The 20,821-nt window shown below is 37.4% G+C and overlaps 1 protein-coding gene across 6 annotated transcripts in view; it reads right to left on the minus strand.

The window, feature by feature from the left end:
- Positions 1–755: 755 nt before the first annotated feature.
- Positions 756–20,821, minus strand: part of ENPP4 (ectonucleotide pyrophosphatase/phosphodiesterase 4) — a 56,379-nt gene continuing 36,313 nt past the window's right edge. Inside the window, exons 1-5 of one of the 6 annotated variants that reach the window (XM_027838326.1) lie at positions 16,079–16,135; positions 14,619–14,715; positions 8,430–9,291; positions 6,505–6,672; positions 756–4,478 (exon numbers count right to left, since the gene is read on the minus strand). In XM_027838326.1, the coding sequence (XP_027694127.1) occupies positions 4,111–4,478; positions 6,505–6,672; positions 8,430–9,267 (1,374 nt within the window). In that variant the 5' untranslated portion in view covers positions 9,268–9,291; positions 14,619–14,715; positions 16,079–16,135 and the 3' untranslated portion in view covers positions 756–4,110. Of the gene's footprint in view, positions 4,479–6,504; positions 6,673–8,429; positions 9,292–14,618; positions 14,716–15,289; positions 15,295–15,992; positions 16,052–16,078; positions 16,159–20,821 lie in introns of those variants that run through there. The other 5 variants (XM_027838328.1, XM_027838329.1, XM_027838331.1 and 2 more) reach the window with 5 other exon arrangements.

Genomic DNA, 20,821 nt, shown 5'->3' on the forward strand with positions numbered 1-20,821 from the left:
TTCAGAATGCACTCTGTCTTGGGATGGGGGGAGGGGAGAGACAAGAAAATATGGAACTCAAAATCTTGTGTAAGTGATTGTTGAAAACAAAAAATAAATAAAAAGTTAAAAAAATGAAAGAATGGGAGCTAGACTGTTATGTTAGAATTCAAAATTCAATGGGTGGTGTAATGAGAAAAGTCAAAGAAAATTCCAAGATTATATGCTGGAGTGCCTGGCAGAATGGTGAAGCTATTGACAGAAAAAGAGAAGCCGGGAAGAGGGACAGATTTGGAGAGATGATCAGTTTGGGGCATGTTCAGATTAACGCAATTCTATGCTGGTGGAAATATCCCTTAGGCTATAGTAATCCTTTAGATCACTAAGTAGATCCCTTAGATATCTACAGGTGAGGGGCAGGAGAAGGATGGGCAAAGGAGGCGCAGAAGGGGCAATCACAGAAGTGGGCCAACCCTAACTACAGTGGACATGTTCTGTATATGTTACACATGCACACATGCGTAAATATGTACGTATAGGTAGTTGGATGTGGCCTATCTAACTGAAAGTATTTGTAAAAGTGATTGTCATTTTTTTTTATTATTTTAAATGGTCACAACTGAGTTTTGTTACAATAAATTATCTTTTATTTTGCTATTTAAAAAAAAACAATTTGAGATCCATGAAGTGTTGAGACTGTCTTGCTCTTCTATTTAAATCCCAAGCAGGTAGCTCAGAGTAAGCACTTATTACTATTTCATTCATTATAACAAGGATTTAGAAGTTTACAAAGCACTTTACTCTCACAACGTAGGACCATTTTACAGATGAGCAAAAGTGAGGTTTAGTAAGTTTAAGTGACAGACACATGGGGCATACCACTAGTGGCAGAACAAGGACTTGAAACCAGGTCTAATCAATTGAAGAACAATGTTCTTTCACCACACCACTGCTAGGACCTCTCAGTAAAGCTTACACTTAGAATAAACAGAGTAGAGAATTTGAGGATAATTTTTATTGGTAAGCTGTTTTTTTTTCCCAAAGGTATATACAAAAATCTCTCCATAGAAATCTAAACAATAAAGACAAAATAGAAACATTTTACTTAGAATTTAAGGCACTACATTTCCAAAAGCGTACTTTGTTTACATTTACTTTATTCACATATAGTATTTAATGAGGGGAAAATGAATAAACATTTCTAATCATCCTTTTCCCTTCAACCACCACCCTAATCAAAAAGGGCAGCATCTTCTCCAACTACCCCTTTCCCCCTCCCCCCCAGGTCTCAGAGCTTACCAGATACTGGCAAACAAAAACCATGAAAAAACACTTTCAATTTTCCAGTGTCCCAAGTAACTTGATATTCAAGTTCTTATAACAAGCATAACAGATCACTACAAGGAATATCATCTGAGAGGGTTCAGTTTTTTTAGCTGCTCGTAGGAAGAGCAAAACTGTCCCCATGTATTAAAGATACCTTCTATCAGTTTCATTCTTAATAAAAAAATAGTCAAATTCTTCTTACCACCTTCGACTGACATTGTTGAAAACTGTTAAATCTCCAATAATAAATATTTCATTTTTAAGTGGTATGTAAAAAGATATCAGTTTTACTAATCAAATATTTGAAATGCTTACCAAAACATTACAGCAATTTTGTAAGAAGGTTAATTTTACTAGATATTTTTTCAGTGCACTACAGCAGCTCCTGACTTATTTTCTAAAGTGGTAGACTAAAACTTTCATACTGTAAATTAACTCAAAGTATAATTTAATAATAAACTTTTCATTTTAAGTACTGTTCTTTTCCCCAGAAAGATATATATTAACTAACAAGAACAAAAACGAATCCAACTTTATTGGCATTTAACAGATAAATACATATTCCTGTTTTAAATAATTCATTAACAAACACATGCTACATTTTAGAAAATTAAGATTTTCAGAAAGGAGTCATGAAAACTTTTTGAGGATCAATAAGCCCACTGATTGTAAGTGCCAACTTCTGCCCCAATTACTACAAAACAATTGACTACCATTTCAAGCACTTGCTCTAAAAACAGTCCAATACCCCAAATTTTAAAGTTCTGAAAATATTTTGCAATTACATTCTTTTGGGTTAATTTTGTTCTACAAGTAAGTTTCTAGTCTGAATCATGCAGTAATGCTTACGATAATTAATAAAAATAAACTAATACCCCTTTATATTGCCTATTCCCTGCCCTTTGGGAAAAAGCAGACACAAATATTTGTCAAAAAGGTAAATAATCCCGAAATAATTGGTTTGTTCATGTGCCCTCATTAATCAATACTCCCTTTTACCTGCATGTACAGTAGTTTCTGCAGAGTTGGTCTGGGAATCTTCTCTAGAGGCCAACTGACCTGATTAGTCAAAGAATTCTGCTACCAGGGGTAGGGCCAAAGTTGACCACACAGGTTGACTCAATCAGTTTGCTAATCAATAAGAATGTCGTATTCCACCATCACAAATAATCAAATGTTAACTTACTTAGAAAACAAAATATTTTGTGCAGAGTGTCTTCCAATATTGATGTTTACAAGTTCAGCTATTCAATATTTCACACTACTAACTTTTAAAAGATCACAAGTTCTATTAACCACTTGTCTCAGGCATTCCTCTGATTACAGAGACAATATTTTCCATTAAATAGTTACTGAGAGTGCACTGTGTTACCTTCCTTATAAGAATCTTAAATTTTCAATTAGCATTAGGAAGTACCACCCTTGGGTGGAAGGACACTCCTTCATGATAAATCTTTGGCTTTAAGCCAGTCAAAATAAAAGAAACAATGTTTATATGATACAAATAAGAACTGAAAATAAAACAAAGTTATTTGGGATACTCAGCAACGTCACAGTATTAATAAAAATCACAGTGTAAATAATTTTTATTCTTTAAAGATGACACACAAATAAGGTAAAAAGGTCCTAAATCTCAGTACTAGTTCTTTGAACTACCAAACTGCCTAGAAGGCTGAGCCACCAAGAATGTTCAAAGGGGAGAGAGAACTTCTTAAACCTAATATTCATATATTTCCTAGTAACAGGACATCACATGTTAAAATAAATAACATGAGAAAGTTAGCAATAGTAACCAAAACCAGTGGTTAAAAAAAGTATAGTTTTAATTCATGAGTTACAAAGATAGGACGTGTAAGTGCTGAAGTTTTAAGTGCAAAAAAAAAAACCCCAAAACTTACATTTAAGTGCAAAAATAAAATCTTCCTAAAAGGCTAATATTAGCCAAGTGGTTATTTGAAATTTCGCCCATGGACCTAATGTTAAAGTTAGATTGTTGGGGTCTCTTTAAAAAAAAGAAAAAAAGAAAAAAAAGTCCAGGTGCCACACAGACACTAAATACATTGTAATTCATGCAGAAAAGGCATTCGTAAAATATTTAATACTTTGTCATATTTCCTCCTACATTTCTAATCTGGTACAATTCTTCAAGAAGTATGTGTGTAAGACCCCAGCAGATCAGAGTCATAAAATAAGAAATATTTCTCAAGAATGGTGACAAACACACACTGGGTTAGCAAAAATTTAACTCAGATTACCTTTCCTAAGTATCATTGCTTCTTAAATTGGATCTCTGCCTTCCTATTTCCTAACTCTACATCAAAGACAGCAATTCACCATATGTATATATTACTTGAGGGGAAGGTCTTATTAAAGGTTAATACAAAAATATAGAAACACTTTTCTCCCTGATACATGAATGTGCAAGAACTGCATGAAGAATTTTGTTTCATTTACATATATAAAAATTCACTAGAGACCTAGATACTTGTTAAGTTTTTGGTATCTGGCGGTGCAATAGTTGCAAAAACAAAAAGTGGCATAAATAATTCTGCACAAGACTTCTAGTCTGCAAAAGAGATCACTTTTTAGCTCATCTACTGAACTTATCTATGGTCAGTCAGAGTAGTTATATTTGCTAACACACAGAAAAATGTATAAAAACAACTCTTAACATGTTTGGTCTAACTCCTTTGTAATTCTTTTGAAGTGTACCTTTTGATGATATACCATCCAGCATAATTCTCCTATGTTTGATGACTAAGTCAAATGACTGCTTCAAGACACAAAGTCAAAACTTTGCACAGGCTATCCAATCAAAGGATCATCATCATCTTCTTCTTGTAGTTGGAGACGGGAAAACGGGCGTGGAACAGACAGTTTGTTTTTCGTGATAATGATGAGGCAGGTCAGAGTAGTTAACACCAGAAAGGCACCAATCACTATTCCGATAGCTTCTGGGAGATTTATGCACCATTGATCAGCTAATAAACATTTAGTGTTACTAAAAGTTCCATTGTTTGGATGTGGTTTTAATCCCAGGATGTGACACATCATAGGATAAATATCTACAATGTTAATTGTGCTGTGCTTATAGCCTTTGTGAAAAGCAGGGCCATGGGCAGCCAGGAATGGATGCATGCTTGGCAATGCATTATCATAACCATGGTCACCTACTGAAAAAAAAAATAGCAAAAACATGTGTTAGTAAATAGATTTTCTTTTTTGGTACCAAAAAAAAAAAGTTTCCAATACAAGAACAGTAGACTCATGCATGACCTCCGATTAACCAAATCATTTTGTGCAGAGATTCAAAAATCAAGGTTTCTGGATTATGGCTGAGCCAGCTCTCTTCCTCTATCCCATTAATTCCCGGAATTTTACTCAACCCCCACCACCTTCAAGTTTCAACTATGTTTCCCTCTCATGTTCCTTTTAGTCTCCAGACAAACTCCCTTCTACATGCTGCCACGCATCCTCACAATTTCCTAAAGCCAACCGCAAAGAGTGCTTGGGATGGCAACAGTAGCAAGCACAGTGAGCATAAGCAGCAATGGAACAATATAAAGGAGTAAGAGCATAGTAGGGAATGCAGAAATGATTAGGTGAGGTCAATGAGGTGACAATAACACAGACTAAGGATTACAAACAGTGGTTCCCCATCTAAATGTGGACTACAGATCTAACAAATTCAGACTGTCAATATATACTGCAAGAATAATGATTTCATGATCAAGAGTCATTTGATTAGCAAACTCTGTCTCCTCCCCCCTCCTCCACAATGCAACTTTCTACAAAAATTTCAGAAATATACAATTAAAACATAAAAAAAAAACTCTTTTGGGAACAGAGATATGAAGCCATGACATGTGAATAATCAATAACCATTAAAAGTATACTACACTGAGGTGTGTAGGAACAGTCTGATTAAAAGAAAAAATATTGGCCTAATTAAATGAAAACTAGTATGCATTTTCAGGTATCAGTGTTAGCTCATAATATGTTGCAAAAAATCCTTTAGGTAGCATTATCTACACAAATGGGATGATTATATTTGTTAGTATGAAACGCACCTAATACATCTAAAACTAAATCAAATTCACTTTTAACATTTAAGTGATCACTGATCCAGTAGGACCTAAGACCAGACTTTCTTAAACCACGTTAGTTTTAGCACAATTTTCATTGTTTCAAGTCTAACAACTGTGAGTTATCAACAAGCTGGTATTTTTACTTTAAGAATGCTTCATGACACGTAGCTTTTCCTGAAATTTTACATGAATTATTTTCTTAGCATAGTAATAATATTTTTAGTAGAGTGATGACATATTTATCTGAATTTGGGAGTGAGGTCCCATATATAAAGAATTTTTTCCAGATATTTTCAGGTTACTGTCAGGTAACAGTAACTATTTCTGATGGAAATTTAAATGTGTTAGGTACCAGCACCTCCCTCCTTTCACTGGAGAGGTGGGAACCTAAGAATATGGATGACTACTACATACACTATCAAAGATGCTGACCTATCAGTTGATTATGATTAATGAGTTTTTTTTCTGTTACAAGGGTATATCCAGAAACGACAGGGATGTATTTGAAAAAAAAAAAAGAGGAAAAAAGGCATCAAAAATTTAAATAAAGTGGAGAGGGCAGACCTACAGAAGAAGAAAGTAGTAAGTACTTTCATTTTCTAAACAGGATGGCACTAAAACATAATGTAATGAGGTTCAGAATGAGAATTATATTTAGAAATCAATTTTTGTACAATGCTGTATAATACAGTGGTATCATCAAGCCTACTCAGGCCCACAGGATTACTTGACCCTACACTAAATGGCCCCAGACTTCCATGATCTTCAAGTTCACATGTCTATTTTTAATAGTCTGTCTCTTCCCTTACTGAAAAGCTATCAGTTATTTCTTGCTGCTCTTGTGTCCTACTTATAATTTGCTGTTTCTAATCTGTTCTAAGTAAGGATTGTGTACAAAGTTAAGATCTCAGCAGTAGACTGAATAGATGTTGTGACAGCTTCTGAGGCAGATTTGGAGCTAGAAGAGACCTCAGAAATGATGTCATAATTATGAAACATGACAAAATTCTACCATTTTGAATGTGAGAAATGTCTCAAGTAACAAGAAGCGTTTGTACATCTGATAATGTATGATTTGCTCCCTCCCCAAGCCAGCAGAAAAAGCACTTACATTTAAATGATTCATTAAGCACAATTGTCCAGCCTTCATCGGCAACCAAAAGAACTGGCTGAATTCGTTTATTGTGCTGGTAATGAAATCTTTCCGGAATATCATCTTTAAGATAGACTTTCATGTGAGTATTGCAATGTTCTAGCTTTTGAAAAACATAAGTTTGATCTGGGAGAAAAAGGAAATAGATGAAAAATTAGTCAATGAATATACTGCAAAGGAAAAATATGATAACTCTTAAAGAAATCACCTTGTCATTTTTGTCATTTTGGAGACTTACCTTATATCTTAATACTTTTCTGAAGCTATTAATCACCCAATTAGTTTCTCTGATGTTTTTCTGGGGTTTTCTAAGTAAACCATCATGTCTTCTGTAATAGGGACAGTTTGTCTCCTTTCTGCCAATTATATCTTTAATTGCTCATATCTTCCTACTACTTCTAGCATTGCTAGAACTATGTCAAATAACAGGGGCATTTTTTTGCCTTACTTCTGCATGTAACAGGAAAACTTCTATTAGTTCCTCATTGAAAGAAATGTTAACTTTTGGTTTTAAAGCTGTATTTTCTATTATATAAAAAAGGATCCCTCCATACCTATGATTTTTAGCATTACTAAGTGCTACATTAAGTCGAAGTGGGATTTTTAAAAAAATCTATTGATATATTCATATAGCTATTTTTAATATTAACTATCCCCTAAATGCTTTCCTATGTTGAAAATTGTGTATACCTGGCATAAATCTACATAATGATATATAAATCTATATATTATAATGAATAATTGTGTGTGTGTGTCTATATGGTAGTGGTAGTGGTGGTTAGTAGTAGCAGTAGTAGCAGCAGCAGTAGCAGTAGCAGTCGTTGGCGTCTATTGGCAAGGATTTTATTTAAAATTTTTGCATCAATATTCATTAGTGATATTGGTCTATAGTTCTCTTTCTATGCTTTATTCCTCTTGGTTTAGGTATTAGAACCATATTTGTTTCAAAAAAGGAGTTTGGTAGAACACTTTCAATTCTGGTTAATTTTTGTAGTAAAGACATTTCAATGTTTGATGGAATTTATTTATACACCTGTTTGGTCAGAATTTTCTTTTCATCTTCTAGTATTTCATTTATGCTTTGTTCAATTTCACATTCTGAAACTGTGTTAAGATGATTATTTCGTGTTATTTATTTTATGAATGTGTCATTAACTAACATTCATTAACTAACAGATGATTGCACATAGTAGATTCTGATAATTCTTTTTATTTTCCCTTTGCTCATTACGAATTCACCTAGGTTGACTTTGAGAAGAAAAAAGTATTCTATCTAGAATCTGTGTAAGCTATTTTTTGTATTCTCTCTCACTAGCAGGGTTTCTGATACCTGAACATTTTTGGAATAGTTTCCAAACTACAAACACCACCTAAGTCATCTATATTCCTTAAGAGACAGAGTAATAATAATAATTATGTGATTATGTTTGGATACTTTAATTATACAATCACTGCTCTTCTACTGACTGTGGATTGTCTGTAGCAATTTTTTAAAATACTTGCACAACATATTAGCTTCTACCAACTTAGATGGCAAACTAATTTTAAAATCACTTAAAAAGGAAATCTAACCAGGCAGTAAACATGGAACAAATGCAAACATGTATTCTAAAGCTAAAATAAATGGCTTTTAAATTATCTGTGGACTGTCTCTACTTCAATGATATAGAAAAATAAGGCATAATTTATATAATTAAATTGCCACCTTGAATGTATATCCAGTCACTTAAAACATGCAAGCCAGAATTTTTATACCTCTTTTACTATAAAGTACAGATCTGCCTAAAATTAGAGACAAATTTGCCGAAAACCTGAAGTGCAACTTTTTACCCTCTTCCCCTCCCCCAATATAATAGCTTCTCCCTGTCCAGATATATACATACTTTCTTTAGGCAGTATGGCAGCAACTGGGGTTGTGTCTACTATAGTGTAGCTTGAGCGATCAATGCAGGCATCCAATTTTATCATTTTATCCTTAGAACACTGGGTCATCCCATGATCACTTGTAATGATCACATTAAGGCTTTCCCACAGTCCCAACATCTTGAGTTTGTGGACAAGATGACCAATGTGGTTATCTACTTCTTTCAATACAGTACTCATTTGCTCTTTATCTTCAGGTCCATATTTGTGTCCACTTGCATCTGGTTCTTCCCAATAAAGTGTTGCAAAGGTAACCAAAGGATCTGAGTTGTTCAGCCATTTAGTGATATTGTCTAATCTCTCACCAAATGTTACTGAAGGATTATAATTCATAAAATAGAAAGGAGTTGTATTGTGGATAGCCACATCAGTACCAGGCCACATAGCAGCAGCACTCGTTCTGTTTTCCTCAAGCTCATTGGTTACCCAAATGGGGGTTGCTTCATTCCACCAAAAAGGATCTTTGTCTTTGGATTCTGAAAAACGTTTTTGTGTTTCTGCATCATACATTGAGTTAGCCACGATGCCATGGTTTTCTTCATACAGGCCTGTCACTATGCTGTAGTGATTTGGAAAAGTTTTTGTGATGAAAACGTTCTTAACATGCTCCACCAAGACACCTTCTTCAATAAACTTATGAAGATGAGGCAGTTCATACTTCTTTAGATAGTCAGCCCTGAAGCCATCAAAGGATACCAAGAGTAACCGGGGCACCAAATTATAGGTAGAATTACTTCTGCAGCTAGTTATAATGCCAGAAAATAGAAGTGTCAACACTAACTTCATTGTGGACATCATTCCAAAAGGTAATAGCCAATCTTCCTAAAAATATAAAAATATTCAGTTTGGCAGTTAATAACTGATTTTTTAAGTTAAAAATTATTAGAGATCATATTTTAACTAAATGAATTCAATTTAGCAAACAACAAAATTGAAAACAGAAAGATTACTGTGCTTACTTGAACATATTTTCAACTTTCATCTTTTTTTTTTTTTTTGATGAGGTAATGGGGGTTAAGTGACTTGCCCAGAGTCACACAGCTAGTATTATGTGTCTGAGGCTGCATTTGAACTCAGGTCCTCCTGACTTCAGGGCCAGTGCTCTATTCACTGTGCCACCTAGCCACCCCACCTTCATCTTTTAAAGAGAGGGAAAAAATCCCTACCCCCCCCCCATTATTATGTTGTACCTGATTGCCCCAGCTTCTCTGCTGCTGTTAGCAGGAGCTGCTCTGAAGGTTTGATAAAAACAGATGACATAGTATAAATGATCCAATTCCAAGAAAATAAAAATGTTTAAAAAGCACTGTTTTTATACTTTACCTGCTCTTAATTTAATTTTCTGAGGGTCTATGAGGTTGGGGGTGGGGGAGGGAAATACATTCCTGGCTTAAAAGACTCTCTCTACTTCATCCTGGAAGGCACATGTCAGAGCCAGAGGAAGTAGAGGTAAATGAGTAAATACTGTGTAAAATAATTCTCTTCATTCAATGATTTCTTCTAAATTTACTCTTAATTTGCTCACTATAGTTTGCCACAGGTAAACTTAGGAAGGGAAGTAAGACTATTGTGTTTAGGATGGGCAAAACATCCTCAAGAAATCTCATCTAATATTTTCCACATTAATATGAACCACGTTCCTCCACTCCAACTAGCACAGCACCCTCTCTCTCAGCTCTCCTGTCATTGTCAATAACACATTTATCATCCCTCTCCCTCAGGCTTATAACTTCAGAGTTAATTTTATTCCCTTCTTTTATCTCTATATTTTAGGCAGTTATTAACTTGCCAATCCTTCCTCTTTGGACCTGACTCTTCTTCCTTTCCATTTCTTTCCACTTTGAAGAGCTTGGTTCAAATAGAACAGTACTAAAATAACATCCTAATTGGTTTCTCTGCTTTCAGTCTGTCTCTACTTCTACCCATCAAATACATCCTCCCAAGATAATTTCTCAAACACTATATTCACAATACATTCATAGATAATAGATTTTGAGCTGAAAGAGATCATTTAATGCAACCCTCTCATTTTACAGATAAGTAAACAGACTTAAAGAGGTTAAATGACTTGCCCAAGGTTACAGCTAGTTAGAAGGGACCTTTGAACATAGGTCGTGTTCACAAACCTTCAGTGGTGCACCTATTGCCTTTTGTATCAATTCTAATATTCTCCTGCCTAACATTAAAGGAACATAACAGTCATCTTCATCATCACAACCACCACCTCACATTTTTATAGAATTTTGTAGCTTACAAAGCACCTTTTCTTACACTTTGAGATACATAGTACATTAATTACTCTTCTTTTTACAGATGAAAAAAAAATTGAGGCCCTGAGATGCTGAACAATTTGTCTATGATCACATAGCTAACTCAATATCTGGGGCAAGATCCAAATATGAGTGTCCTGGCTCCCAGCTCCTCACTCCTCTATCTCATAGTCCCTTCTCATCATCAATTACATCCTACTACTGCCCCTAAATGTTGCTAATCCCTTCCACATCTTCTGCCCAGTTCAGGTTTCTCATTGTTAAGAATGCCTCTGGCCTTTTCCTTATGCTATTCCTCAAAGGTGAAATGCCTCTGTTTTCCAGTCAGTGCCCTGCCCCTAAGGTAGTAGATGCCCATCCCCACACACTTCCTTAAGCCACTCTCTACTACTGCCTATGCTCCTCCCTTCAGCTATCTATCGATCTGTTTGTATATATGAGTATACACATTTTAAGTAATATTGAAATGTAATTTTTAAATGCTACATTTCTTTTGCATCCCAATTGAGATGAAATTACTTGAGGGTAGAGGGTTCTATTTTCTACTTCATTTAGAGCACCTGGTATAGTGCTAAGTATTCAGGTGCTTAATGAAAACTACTAAATTAATTTGAGTCACCTACTGGCTCTGCACTCCACTGTTAAGTGCTAACTTGAAATTTTGAAGAAAAGCACAGGTTCTTTTCTGTGAAGATCCTTCAGTCTTGGAAGATTACCACACCCCAGCCCCAATTAACCTAAGATTACTGTCTTTGTGGGTAATGAAAATTACAACATACTAAAAAGAACAAGGATAACAAAAAGAACAGGATCAAACACCTCAAAAAGGCCCTATCACACACTAACACTTTCTAACAACCGAAGAAGGAAAAGGACACAAGGTATTAATACGACATATATACATCCCACAAAGAATCCTCAATATAAGTTATTTAAGCTACCAAACATACAGAGAATGAAGAAGTAGCATGGAATCAGATGACCTGGGTTTAAAGCTATGTAACATGAGCAAAGATCTGGCTCTCTGTATCTTAAGTAAAGTGTAGGACAAGATACAGAGGCAAACTGGATCCACTGAAGAAAGAACTGGCAAACCACTCCAGTATCTTTGCAAAGAAAACCTCAATGGGGTCATAAAGGGTCAGATATGACTGAAACAACTAAACAACAAAAAGACAAGATAAGAAGTTTTTAACCTAGAGTCAATGAACTTTTTTTTAAAAAAAATTTTGATAACTGTATTTCATTATAGTTTTCTTTGTAATCCTATGTACTTTCATTTTATGCATTTAAAAACATTATTCTGAAGGGTTCATAAGTTTTGCCAGGCTGCCAAAAGGAATCATGACACAAAAAGATTTAAAAATTCAATTTTAATTGTATGGGCTAGAAGAAGACTTCCAGTTCAGGGGTTCTTCACCTTTTTTGTGTCATGGATGCAAACTTTATTTTCTTTAGGAACTATGCATTATCATTAGAAAACAAGGAGGCAATATTTTTAAAAAGACAAAAAAGGAAAATAATTGTCATAAAATGACTGAAAAGCATTAGAAAGTAGTATGGTATTTCCACGATGATGAATGTAAATCTGATTGCATTTTAATGGATTTAACTTTCTCCTGAAGTACTGCCACCTTCTGGCAAATCCACTATACTGAATTATATATAGATAATAACAATCAATCAGTTCCAAAATCTAAAAATTAAATAAAATCAAGCAATCAACAATACTGTAGAGCAGCACTGCAAATTACAGAGTATTTACATTAGTATTTATACTAATTTTTAACATTTTACTCATCTCAAAGAAAATATATGACAAAACAAAATTAGCATTGCCACTCCACTGGTTTAAAGCACATTAATTTTTAAGTAATGAAAAATTATTTGAAAGAAACTTTTATTTGATTAATATATTTATACAATGGGGCAGCTAGGTGGCATAGAGCAGATGGAGTGCTGAGCCTGAAGTCAAGAAGTTTCATCTTCCTGAATTCAAACCCAGCCTTAGACATGTAATAGCTGTGTGACCCTGGGCAAGTCACTTAATCCTGGCTGCCTCAGTTCCTCATCTGTAAAAGGAGCTAGAGAAGGAAATGGCAACCCACTTCAGTATCTTTGCCAAGAATGCCCCAAATGAGGTCATGGAGAGTCAGGAATAACTGAAAACGGCTGAACAACAAAATTTATACTATTGCAAGAAATATGAAATTTTGAGCCCCTCTCTAAAAAGAAAAGTTGCTTATTTATTCTGATCATGATAGATGTCTTAAAATTTTCAATGTGTGTCAAAGATTGGTCAAAGTTTCAGGCCAACCGTACTGCTATAAAATTAAAGCACACAGTTAAAGTAGTAACTTTTGAAGTTCACTTGGAGGCTGTTCAAGAACGTACAAAGTGATCTAGATGTTACTACTGAGAGTTATCTACACAGTTCTCTAATCTGTCATTCATACTCATTATTTACACTAATGCCATACCTTTTTGCCTGCTGTAAGGGGAAAAGAGGCAGCTAAGGGGCACAATGGATAGAGTGCCAAGCCTGGAGTCAGGAAGACTCTTCTTCCTGAGTTCAAATCCGGCCTCATACACTTACTAGCTGTGTGACCCTGGGCAATTATAATAGCATCTACATCCCAGAGTTGTTGTGAGGATGAAATGATATAATATTTGTAAAAGTGCTAACTAAGCACAATACCTTGCACATAGAAAGTGCTACATAAATGTTAACAGCTGACTCAATGTGAAGGGCCTTCTCCAGTCCATATTATAAGAGGATCATTTGAAGGAAGTTAGGGTATTTGGAAAGGAGAATATTACTGGGTCTCCCATCAGCTCTCCATCTATAATTCTATTAACATTCTAAAAAGAAGCATGATGGGTTTACAAATAGATATGTTTTACTCAGCTAACTTTGTCCAAGTACAAGGAAGTTTTACTTCAATGTCATTCTCAGGACTCAAATCACAGGACCAGTTTAGGGACACAACACAATAACAACAATATCTCTAGCACATCATAAACTCAAGGCCCTTCACAATGAGTCAAGTGGTCAAGTCAGATCATAATCTAGAATTTCTGATTAGGAGAATGATTTTTTTCTACTACATCACACACAATAATGTTTTAGTGAGGTTTTAGTGCAAACAACAGGTATGAATTCCAAACCAGGGGGCTTTGCACATAAATATAACTTTTAGCATTATGACCTGATCACTTTCTGTCTCATTCTATACCTCCCAAACAAATAAACTCCCATAAAAATGTTCCCAAGTAGTCTTTCCAAGGATTGGGATGTGCGAAAGATGATGAGTTGGCCTCTAGTCTAGAACACCCTAACTTAAAAGTGCTGCCTAAAACACACACACACACACACACACATAAAATAAAAGTACTGCCTCTGACACATACTTGTTACCTGACCCTGTTAAGTCACTAAACTACACAGTGCCCCAAACAGCTTTCTAACACCATAAATTGCAATGTCAAGTGGAAATCTGCACTGATAGAGGGACTTTCTCACTAGGAACTCCTTACAATGACAAAATTAAAGGACTGGTAAACAAACACAAGATTTTCAAATTTCTATGCAAAAAGAAAATTTTAGAGAAGCAGGCAGAGGTCTGGTGATCATTGTTATTCCCCAGCAGTACCCAGGAGTCCAGACTATACCACAAGGCAACCCTCTTTGAGAAGTTAAAAACATCATTACGCTATCTCCTTCAGATATTTTTCACTCTTAAAGAAGTTCTAGCCCTTTTGAAGTTGGCATCTGAATATTCTTGACTTAGAAAAAGATGTGTCACTACACTACAAGCACCTTTTAACTATTTTACTCAGAATGGGTTTTTAATTGAGAAATTTAAAATGGAGTCTTACCTGCCTAAGCACAGATGATTTTCTCTTCTCATTTAAAAATATTTACTCACTGAATATCATGTAAGTATGCAACTCTTTGGCAGTTTTTCACAGTGACCTAGCATGTTAAGAAACAGCAGTTTGTGTGTTTAAGATAAGGAAGGCAAAGTGAGTATCTTTAAGGCCCCTATAAGCATTTACAAAGTCATATGATTCTATGACTTTAAACTGTTCCAGATACCCTAAATGATTAGAACAAACATTTGACAGTATATCTAGGACTTCACAATTGAGGTTAATGGAGTTCACACTAACATAACAAATGACTGCTCCCCAGCACCTAAAACATAGTAGACACTTAATACCTGTTCTCTGATTTGGGAGTTGAAAAAGTTGTTGCTTAAATAAAACCATATAAACAGATCATATTCTGTCAGAAGACGTCTTCAACACTTTCCCTTTCTACTACTTTTTCCACTTAAATCTGTGTCTTTTCAGAACACAGTATTTAAAGCTGGTAAGGAACTCCGAGAATATCTAGTCCAGGGGTGGGGAACCTTCGGCCTTGAAGCCACTTGTGGCCTTCTAGATCCTTAAGTGATGTCTTTTGACTGAAAAAATTCAGTCCTTACCTTTGATCTAGTCTAATCTCATTTTATTTTATGAGAAATAAATTTAGGCTCAAAGAGTACCTTGGCTTCCCCAAGGTCCATTGATCCATTTCTTAAATTCGACCCAAGCCTTTATTAATAACCTATTATGCTAGGCCCCAGAAATAACAGCAGCCCTGACTTGGGAGTCATTTGCTTTATGCTATTTAATGTAACTGATGCCCACCCAGGTGTGTGGGCATCACATACCTCAGTTTAAAATGAAATCTTTAGGGTACCAAGCTAAAGCAAATAAACCCATCTGCCTATCCTGTTTCTACCTACTCCACCCATTTTGTACCACATCCTCCCTGAACTTACTCTTCTCCTCCCCAAAAGAGGGTGTACCCCTTCGGAGGTCACACACCAAAAACCCCCGGGCTCCCCCACAGGGCACCAGCCACCAATCCCCTCCCCCTATATGAGATGAGCACCTTTCCTCCCCTGAAACCCCTTCCCCCTCACGTTCTCCAGGCCCCCCAACCTCCAGCCCCTTCTCTGTCCCCTCGTTCCCCCTTTCTCAGCGCCCTCCCTCCCCTAAGTTCCTCCTGTTTTCCTCCAGCCCCCTCCCCCTAACCTCCCTTCATTCCTCTTGGTCCCCAGCCCCCGCCCCCTAACCTTCCCTCCCCTCCCCTCCCCAGTCCCTCGCCCCTTCTCCCCTGCCCCTCCTCCTCTTCCCTTGCCCGCTACCCGCCCCAGATTTCCCTGACTTAGTCTCCACTCCCCCGCTTCCAAATCCACTGACCACGACTGGGGGTAATGGGTCACATTCCTCCCCCCGCCTCCTCCCCAGGGAAGGAATCCCAGGCGGGGGCAGCTGCGAGGACTCACCCGCCGCCCCCGGCACCTCCGTCGCAGCCCCGGAGCGCGGAGCCTCGGGACGCCCGGCCCCCCGCCAGGAGGTGCCCTGGGAGGCCGGGTGGACGGTGGTTGGGGTGGTGGCGGTCCCCCCACAGCGCCTGCGCAGCTGTGGCGGGCGTCCGGGTCGCGGTTCCCGCCGCCAGGCGCGGAAAAGGGGGGGCTGTCGGGTGCTTGGCTGGGCGGTTCTGACCAGCGCGGGTGAGGGGGGAGGGGATGGGCTGTGTATTGCGATAATGGGGGGGAAAGGGTGTGGTGGGCCTGTTTGAGACACGCCCGACGATTGGCTGTCTGGGCGAGGGTGGGATGCGATCCGTCTTCTGATTGGTCGGCCCCTGGCTGCTCCTTGGACACAGGTGATTGAGGTGAAGCTCTAGCTAGTCCGGGATGGAATTCTCCTCTGTGAGGAGGGCTTGGGTGGTGGACTTTAGGGATCTCCCTGCTCCCGGGATCAAAGGAGGGGAAAGGGGCGTGGCTAGAGAGGTCCCTGGGAAATGACCCTCCTTTTCTGCCCCAGCCAGGATGAACAGAGGCCAGAACTTGGACTTGTCCTTGCCGCAAACTGTTCCCTCAGAGCTCACCTGTGGCCATGCATTCATACAGCCCCTAGCCCTGCCCCTGCATCCCGGGGCTCTGAAGGAAATCGGGGTGATGTTTCACCTAGACAGGGGAGCACACCTGGGACGTGACTGGCTGCCTTCCAGAGTTTAAAGGACTGTCAGTGGGGGAGGGCATTGGAGTTGTTCTACTTGGTGCCAGAGCTTGGGGGTGGGGGGAGTAATTCAATTCAGGAAGCATTTTGGTTCCCGTTATGGGCAAGTCACTTTACCGACCTAGGCCTCAGTTTCTTCATATGTAAAGTGAGAGGTTTGAGACTAGATTAGCATAGCTCAACCCCAAATGGACCACTCTTAAACTCACGGAGACTCAAAGAGATGTGACTCTTTAGAGACCCAGGACAGAGAGATGGGAGATGCCTAGAGAGGAGGAAAAGGAGTAGTTTAGTTTAGTTTTTTTCTTTCTTTTAAAAAATAGGTTTTGAGAAGAGCTTTTGGTAATGTTTTGTGGAGTTGTTAAGGACATAGATGACACCTGGGGAAAAAAGAAAAGGAATAGAGTTTTTTTTTTCCTTTTAAAAAATCACATAGGTTTTAAGAAGAACCTTTGGTAGTAAACATTTTGTGGGCTTGTTAAGGACAGAGAAAGGTGACCTAGGGAGAAAGGAGGAAAAGTAGTCCGCTTTTTTTTTTCCTTTTGAAAAATTAGGGTTTAAGAAGAGCCTTTGGTAATAAAAAATCTGTGAATTTGTTAAGGACAGATGAGATCTGGGGAGAGAAGAGAAAAAAGGGGTAGTCAGGTTTTTTTTTTTCCTTTTTAAAAATTAGGGTTTAAGAAGACAATTTGCTAATCAACATTTTGCTGGACTTGTTAAGGACAGAGAGAGGTGGGGAGAGAAGAGGAAATGGACTAGTCAGGTTTTTTGTTTTGTTTTGTTTTTTTTTGAAAACTTAGGTTTAGAGAAGAGCCTTTGGTAGTAAGTATTTTGTGGGCTTGTTAAGTACAGAGATAGGTGACCTATGGAGAAAAGAGGAAAAGGAGTATTCAGGTGTTTTTTTTTTTTCTTTTTAAAAATTGGGTTTTAAGAAGAGCTTTTGGTATTCAACATTTTATGAACTTGTTAAGGACAGAGAAATGGGGGAGTGGAGAGGAGGAAAAGGAGTAGTCAGTTTTTTTTTCTTTTTAAAAATTACATAGGTCTTAAGAAGAGCCTTTGGTAACATTTTGTGGACTTGTTAAAGGTTTTTTGTTTTTTTTTTTCCCATGGACCATTATTTGGAAACATTGAATTTTAATGACCTCTAGTGTTCTCTACCATTTTAAAAATCCTGTTATTTTCTGATATGTTGACTTAGAACCAAGACAAAAAAACTCTACTAAGCAGAAGGGGCTTATAGTAGATAGGACTGACTTGTCATCTTGTAAATTCTGCTGTTACCACTCCTCCTTTAGGAGCACCACTATGTGGAAAGCACATAATTCAGTTTTAAACAGTGGGCTGAAAACATTCTCTGCTGTAATGAGTAGGTGTAGTGGCAAGCCAAAGAGGAAACAGGAACTTCCTTGACGTTCACACTCTCAATTCTGCATGCAACTCTTTAATGTCTGGATGACTATCCAATATTGGATATAGGCAACCAAGAGGGGATAAATGGAAATAAAAGCATGGTTTGGATTTTTAGTAATTGATTACCTTTTGTGCTATGAAGTAAACAGACATAAAATTAATTACAAAAAGTTAAACATTAGCAAATGCATCCTCTGTCATTAAGTGTCTACTATCTGCTAGTTGCTGTGCTAAGCATTGGGGATACAAAGAAAGGCAAAGACAATTCCTGCTCTGGAGGAGTCTAATAGGGGAAACAAATTCAAATAGCTATGTACAAACAGGCTAAAAACAGGATAAATTGGAGATAATAACAGAGTGAAGGCATTAGAAGGGATATTTGGAAAAGCTTCTTGTAGAAGGTAGTATTTTAGCTGGGACTTGAAAGAGGCCAGGATAAAGAAAGAAGATGGGACAAAATTCCAGGCATGGGGGACAGTCAGTGAAAATGCTTGGAGTCTGGAGATGGAATGTCTTGTTTAAGAAACAGCATGGAGACCGGAAAAGCTCGAAGTGCTGATTAGAGGACATAGCACAGTGTTCAAAACACACACACACATATATATATATATGTATATATATATGTTTTTTCTTCTTTAACATCTAAAAGAAATACAAATTGAGAAAATTCACCTCCCCTCTTTGAAAAGGTACAGGATTATGGGTTTGCAGTGTTGAATATACTATCAGACATCCTGTATATAAAAGCAGCAAAGTGGTACAGTGGATAGAATGCTGGGCCTGAACCCCTGTGTTCTTGTGTACATTTAGAAGAGTCTTGCATTATGGTCTTAAGGATTTTTGTCTTGTCATGGTATGAGAGATTTATGATTAAAATGTAATTGGAAAATGCTTAAAAAATTAAAATTAATACAACATAATGTTAATTTGTGGTTTTCTAAGTCAGTATGCCTTTTGCACAGATCCCATTTTATTTTAGCTTGAAACCATTGTCCTAGACCATGGAGATAGCTGAACTTGCTTTATCTTTGGTGTAAAATTTATGTTTTGGAGAAGTTTGAGAGGTCATGAGAATCAGAGAAAATATCTAGTCCTCTATCTTGTTGCTTACATGACCCACATCCTTTTACTATCTAGTTTCTACTGCTGCCAACATAACTGGGTACTCCCATGATGCTAGCATCTGTGCCTCTTTTGGCTCTGCAATATACTCCTAATCATAAATCTATCAAGATCTAGGGTTTCTTTACAGGGAAAAGAGAGAAAATAAGTCCAAAGATGAGGTTATTAAAAGAGCATTTAGAGACTTCAAGGTGTTTTCTTTTGGATGAGGCTGGGGTATCCTTGGTTGAGCTATTTATATTTCTTTCCCAATCGGAGTGTATTTTCTAGTATAGTTTAATCTGTATAACTTCTTAATGCTATTTTCTTTGATGAATGGGTTTACTCACTTTTCACTATTTGTGATAGTCTTTTGTGTAACTAGCATTTGATGGGAAGGAGTCAAGCCTGTGGTTGTAAGCTTGGAGTATCCTCCCCCTTTAAGGGATAAAAACCAGGGAAGCTAGTAGCTTTTTGGATTTTGAACCTAAAAATGTACCCCTAGATCAGCAATATTTAGAACCCTTCTCTCTTAGAGGAGAACAGTGGCCAGCCTTATGGGCCCTACTCCTGCTTCCCTTAAGGCAGGAATCATGGTCTCACTTGGAGAGAGGTGGTCAGGATTCCAGAGATACTATCCATGTCTCCCCTTGAGCCCTGTCTATATGTTTAGACAAGCTATGTGCACGTAACCAAGATGGGCAATAACATTACATACATAAAGAGGTACACACAAAATGATCCAGAAGAGATGGATATCTTTGAGGAAAATAAAATGGCAATTGGAGGGGGATAGTAGGGAGCAGTGAAAAGCCTCCTGTGGGGAAAGTGGTGCTTGAGCTGAGTTTTGAAGGAAACCAAGGCTCCTTCAAAAGGTGGAGGTAAGGAAGGAAAACATTCCAGGCATAGGAAACAGCCAGTGCAAAAGAATTAAGATGAGATGGAGGGTCAAGTCTGAGGAACATTAAGTAGTCCAATATGGCTGGACCTCATAGTACATTTAGGAAATTAATATATAAGAAGACTGGAAAAATAGGAAGGGGCCAGCTCATGAAGCACTTTAACTGTCATACTCAAAAGTTTATGTTTGATCAAGCAGCTAGTCAGCACAGTTGATATGGCACCGGACCTGGAATCAGGAAAAACCTTAGTTCAAATCTAGGCTTAGACACCTACCAATTATATGACTCCATGCAAGTCATTTAACCTCTGCCTCAGTTTCCTCATCTGTAAAATGGAGAGAATAAGAGTTGTAAGGATAAAATGAGTTAATATTTGTAAAATGTTTTGTAAACCATAAAACACTATATAAATACTAGCTATTGTTAATATTATCTTACAGGTAATGGGGAGCCACTGGAGTTTTTTGAGTAAGAAGGTAGCATGGTCAGATCTGTGGTTTAGAAAAATCACTTTGGCAGCTGAGTGGAAGATGGATTGGAGTAGGGAGGAGTATGGGGCAGGAAGACCAATTACTAGGTTGTTGCAAA

Source organism: Vombatus ursinus, unplaced genomic scaffold, assembly GCF_900497805.2.
Source record: "Vombatus ursinus unplaced genomic scaffold, bare-nosed wombat genome assembly UNPS02014826.1, whole genome shotgun sequence".
Taxonomy (NCBI): domain Eukaryota; kingdom Metazoa; phylum Chordata; class Mammalia; order Diprotodontia; family Vombatidae; genus Vombatus; species Vombatus ursinus.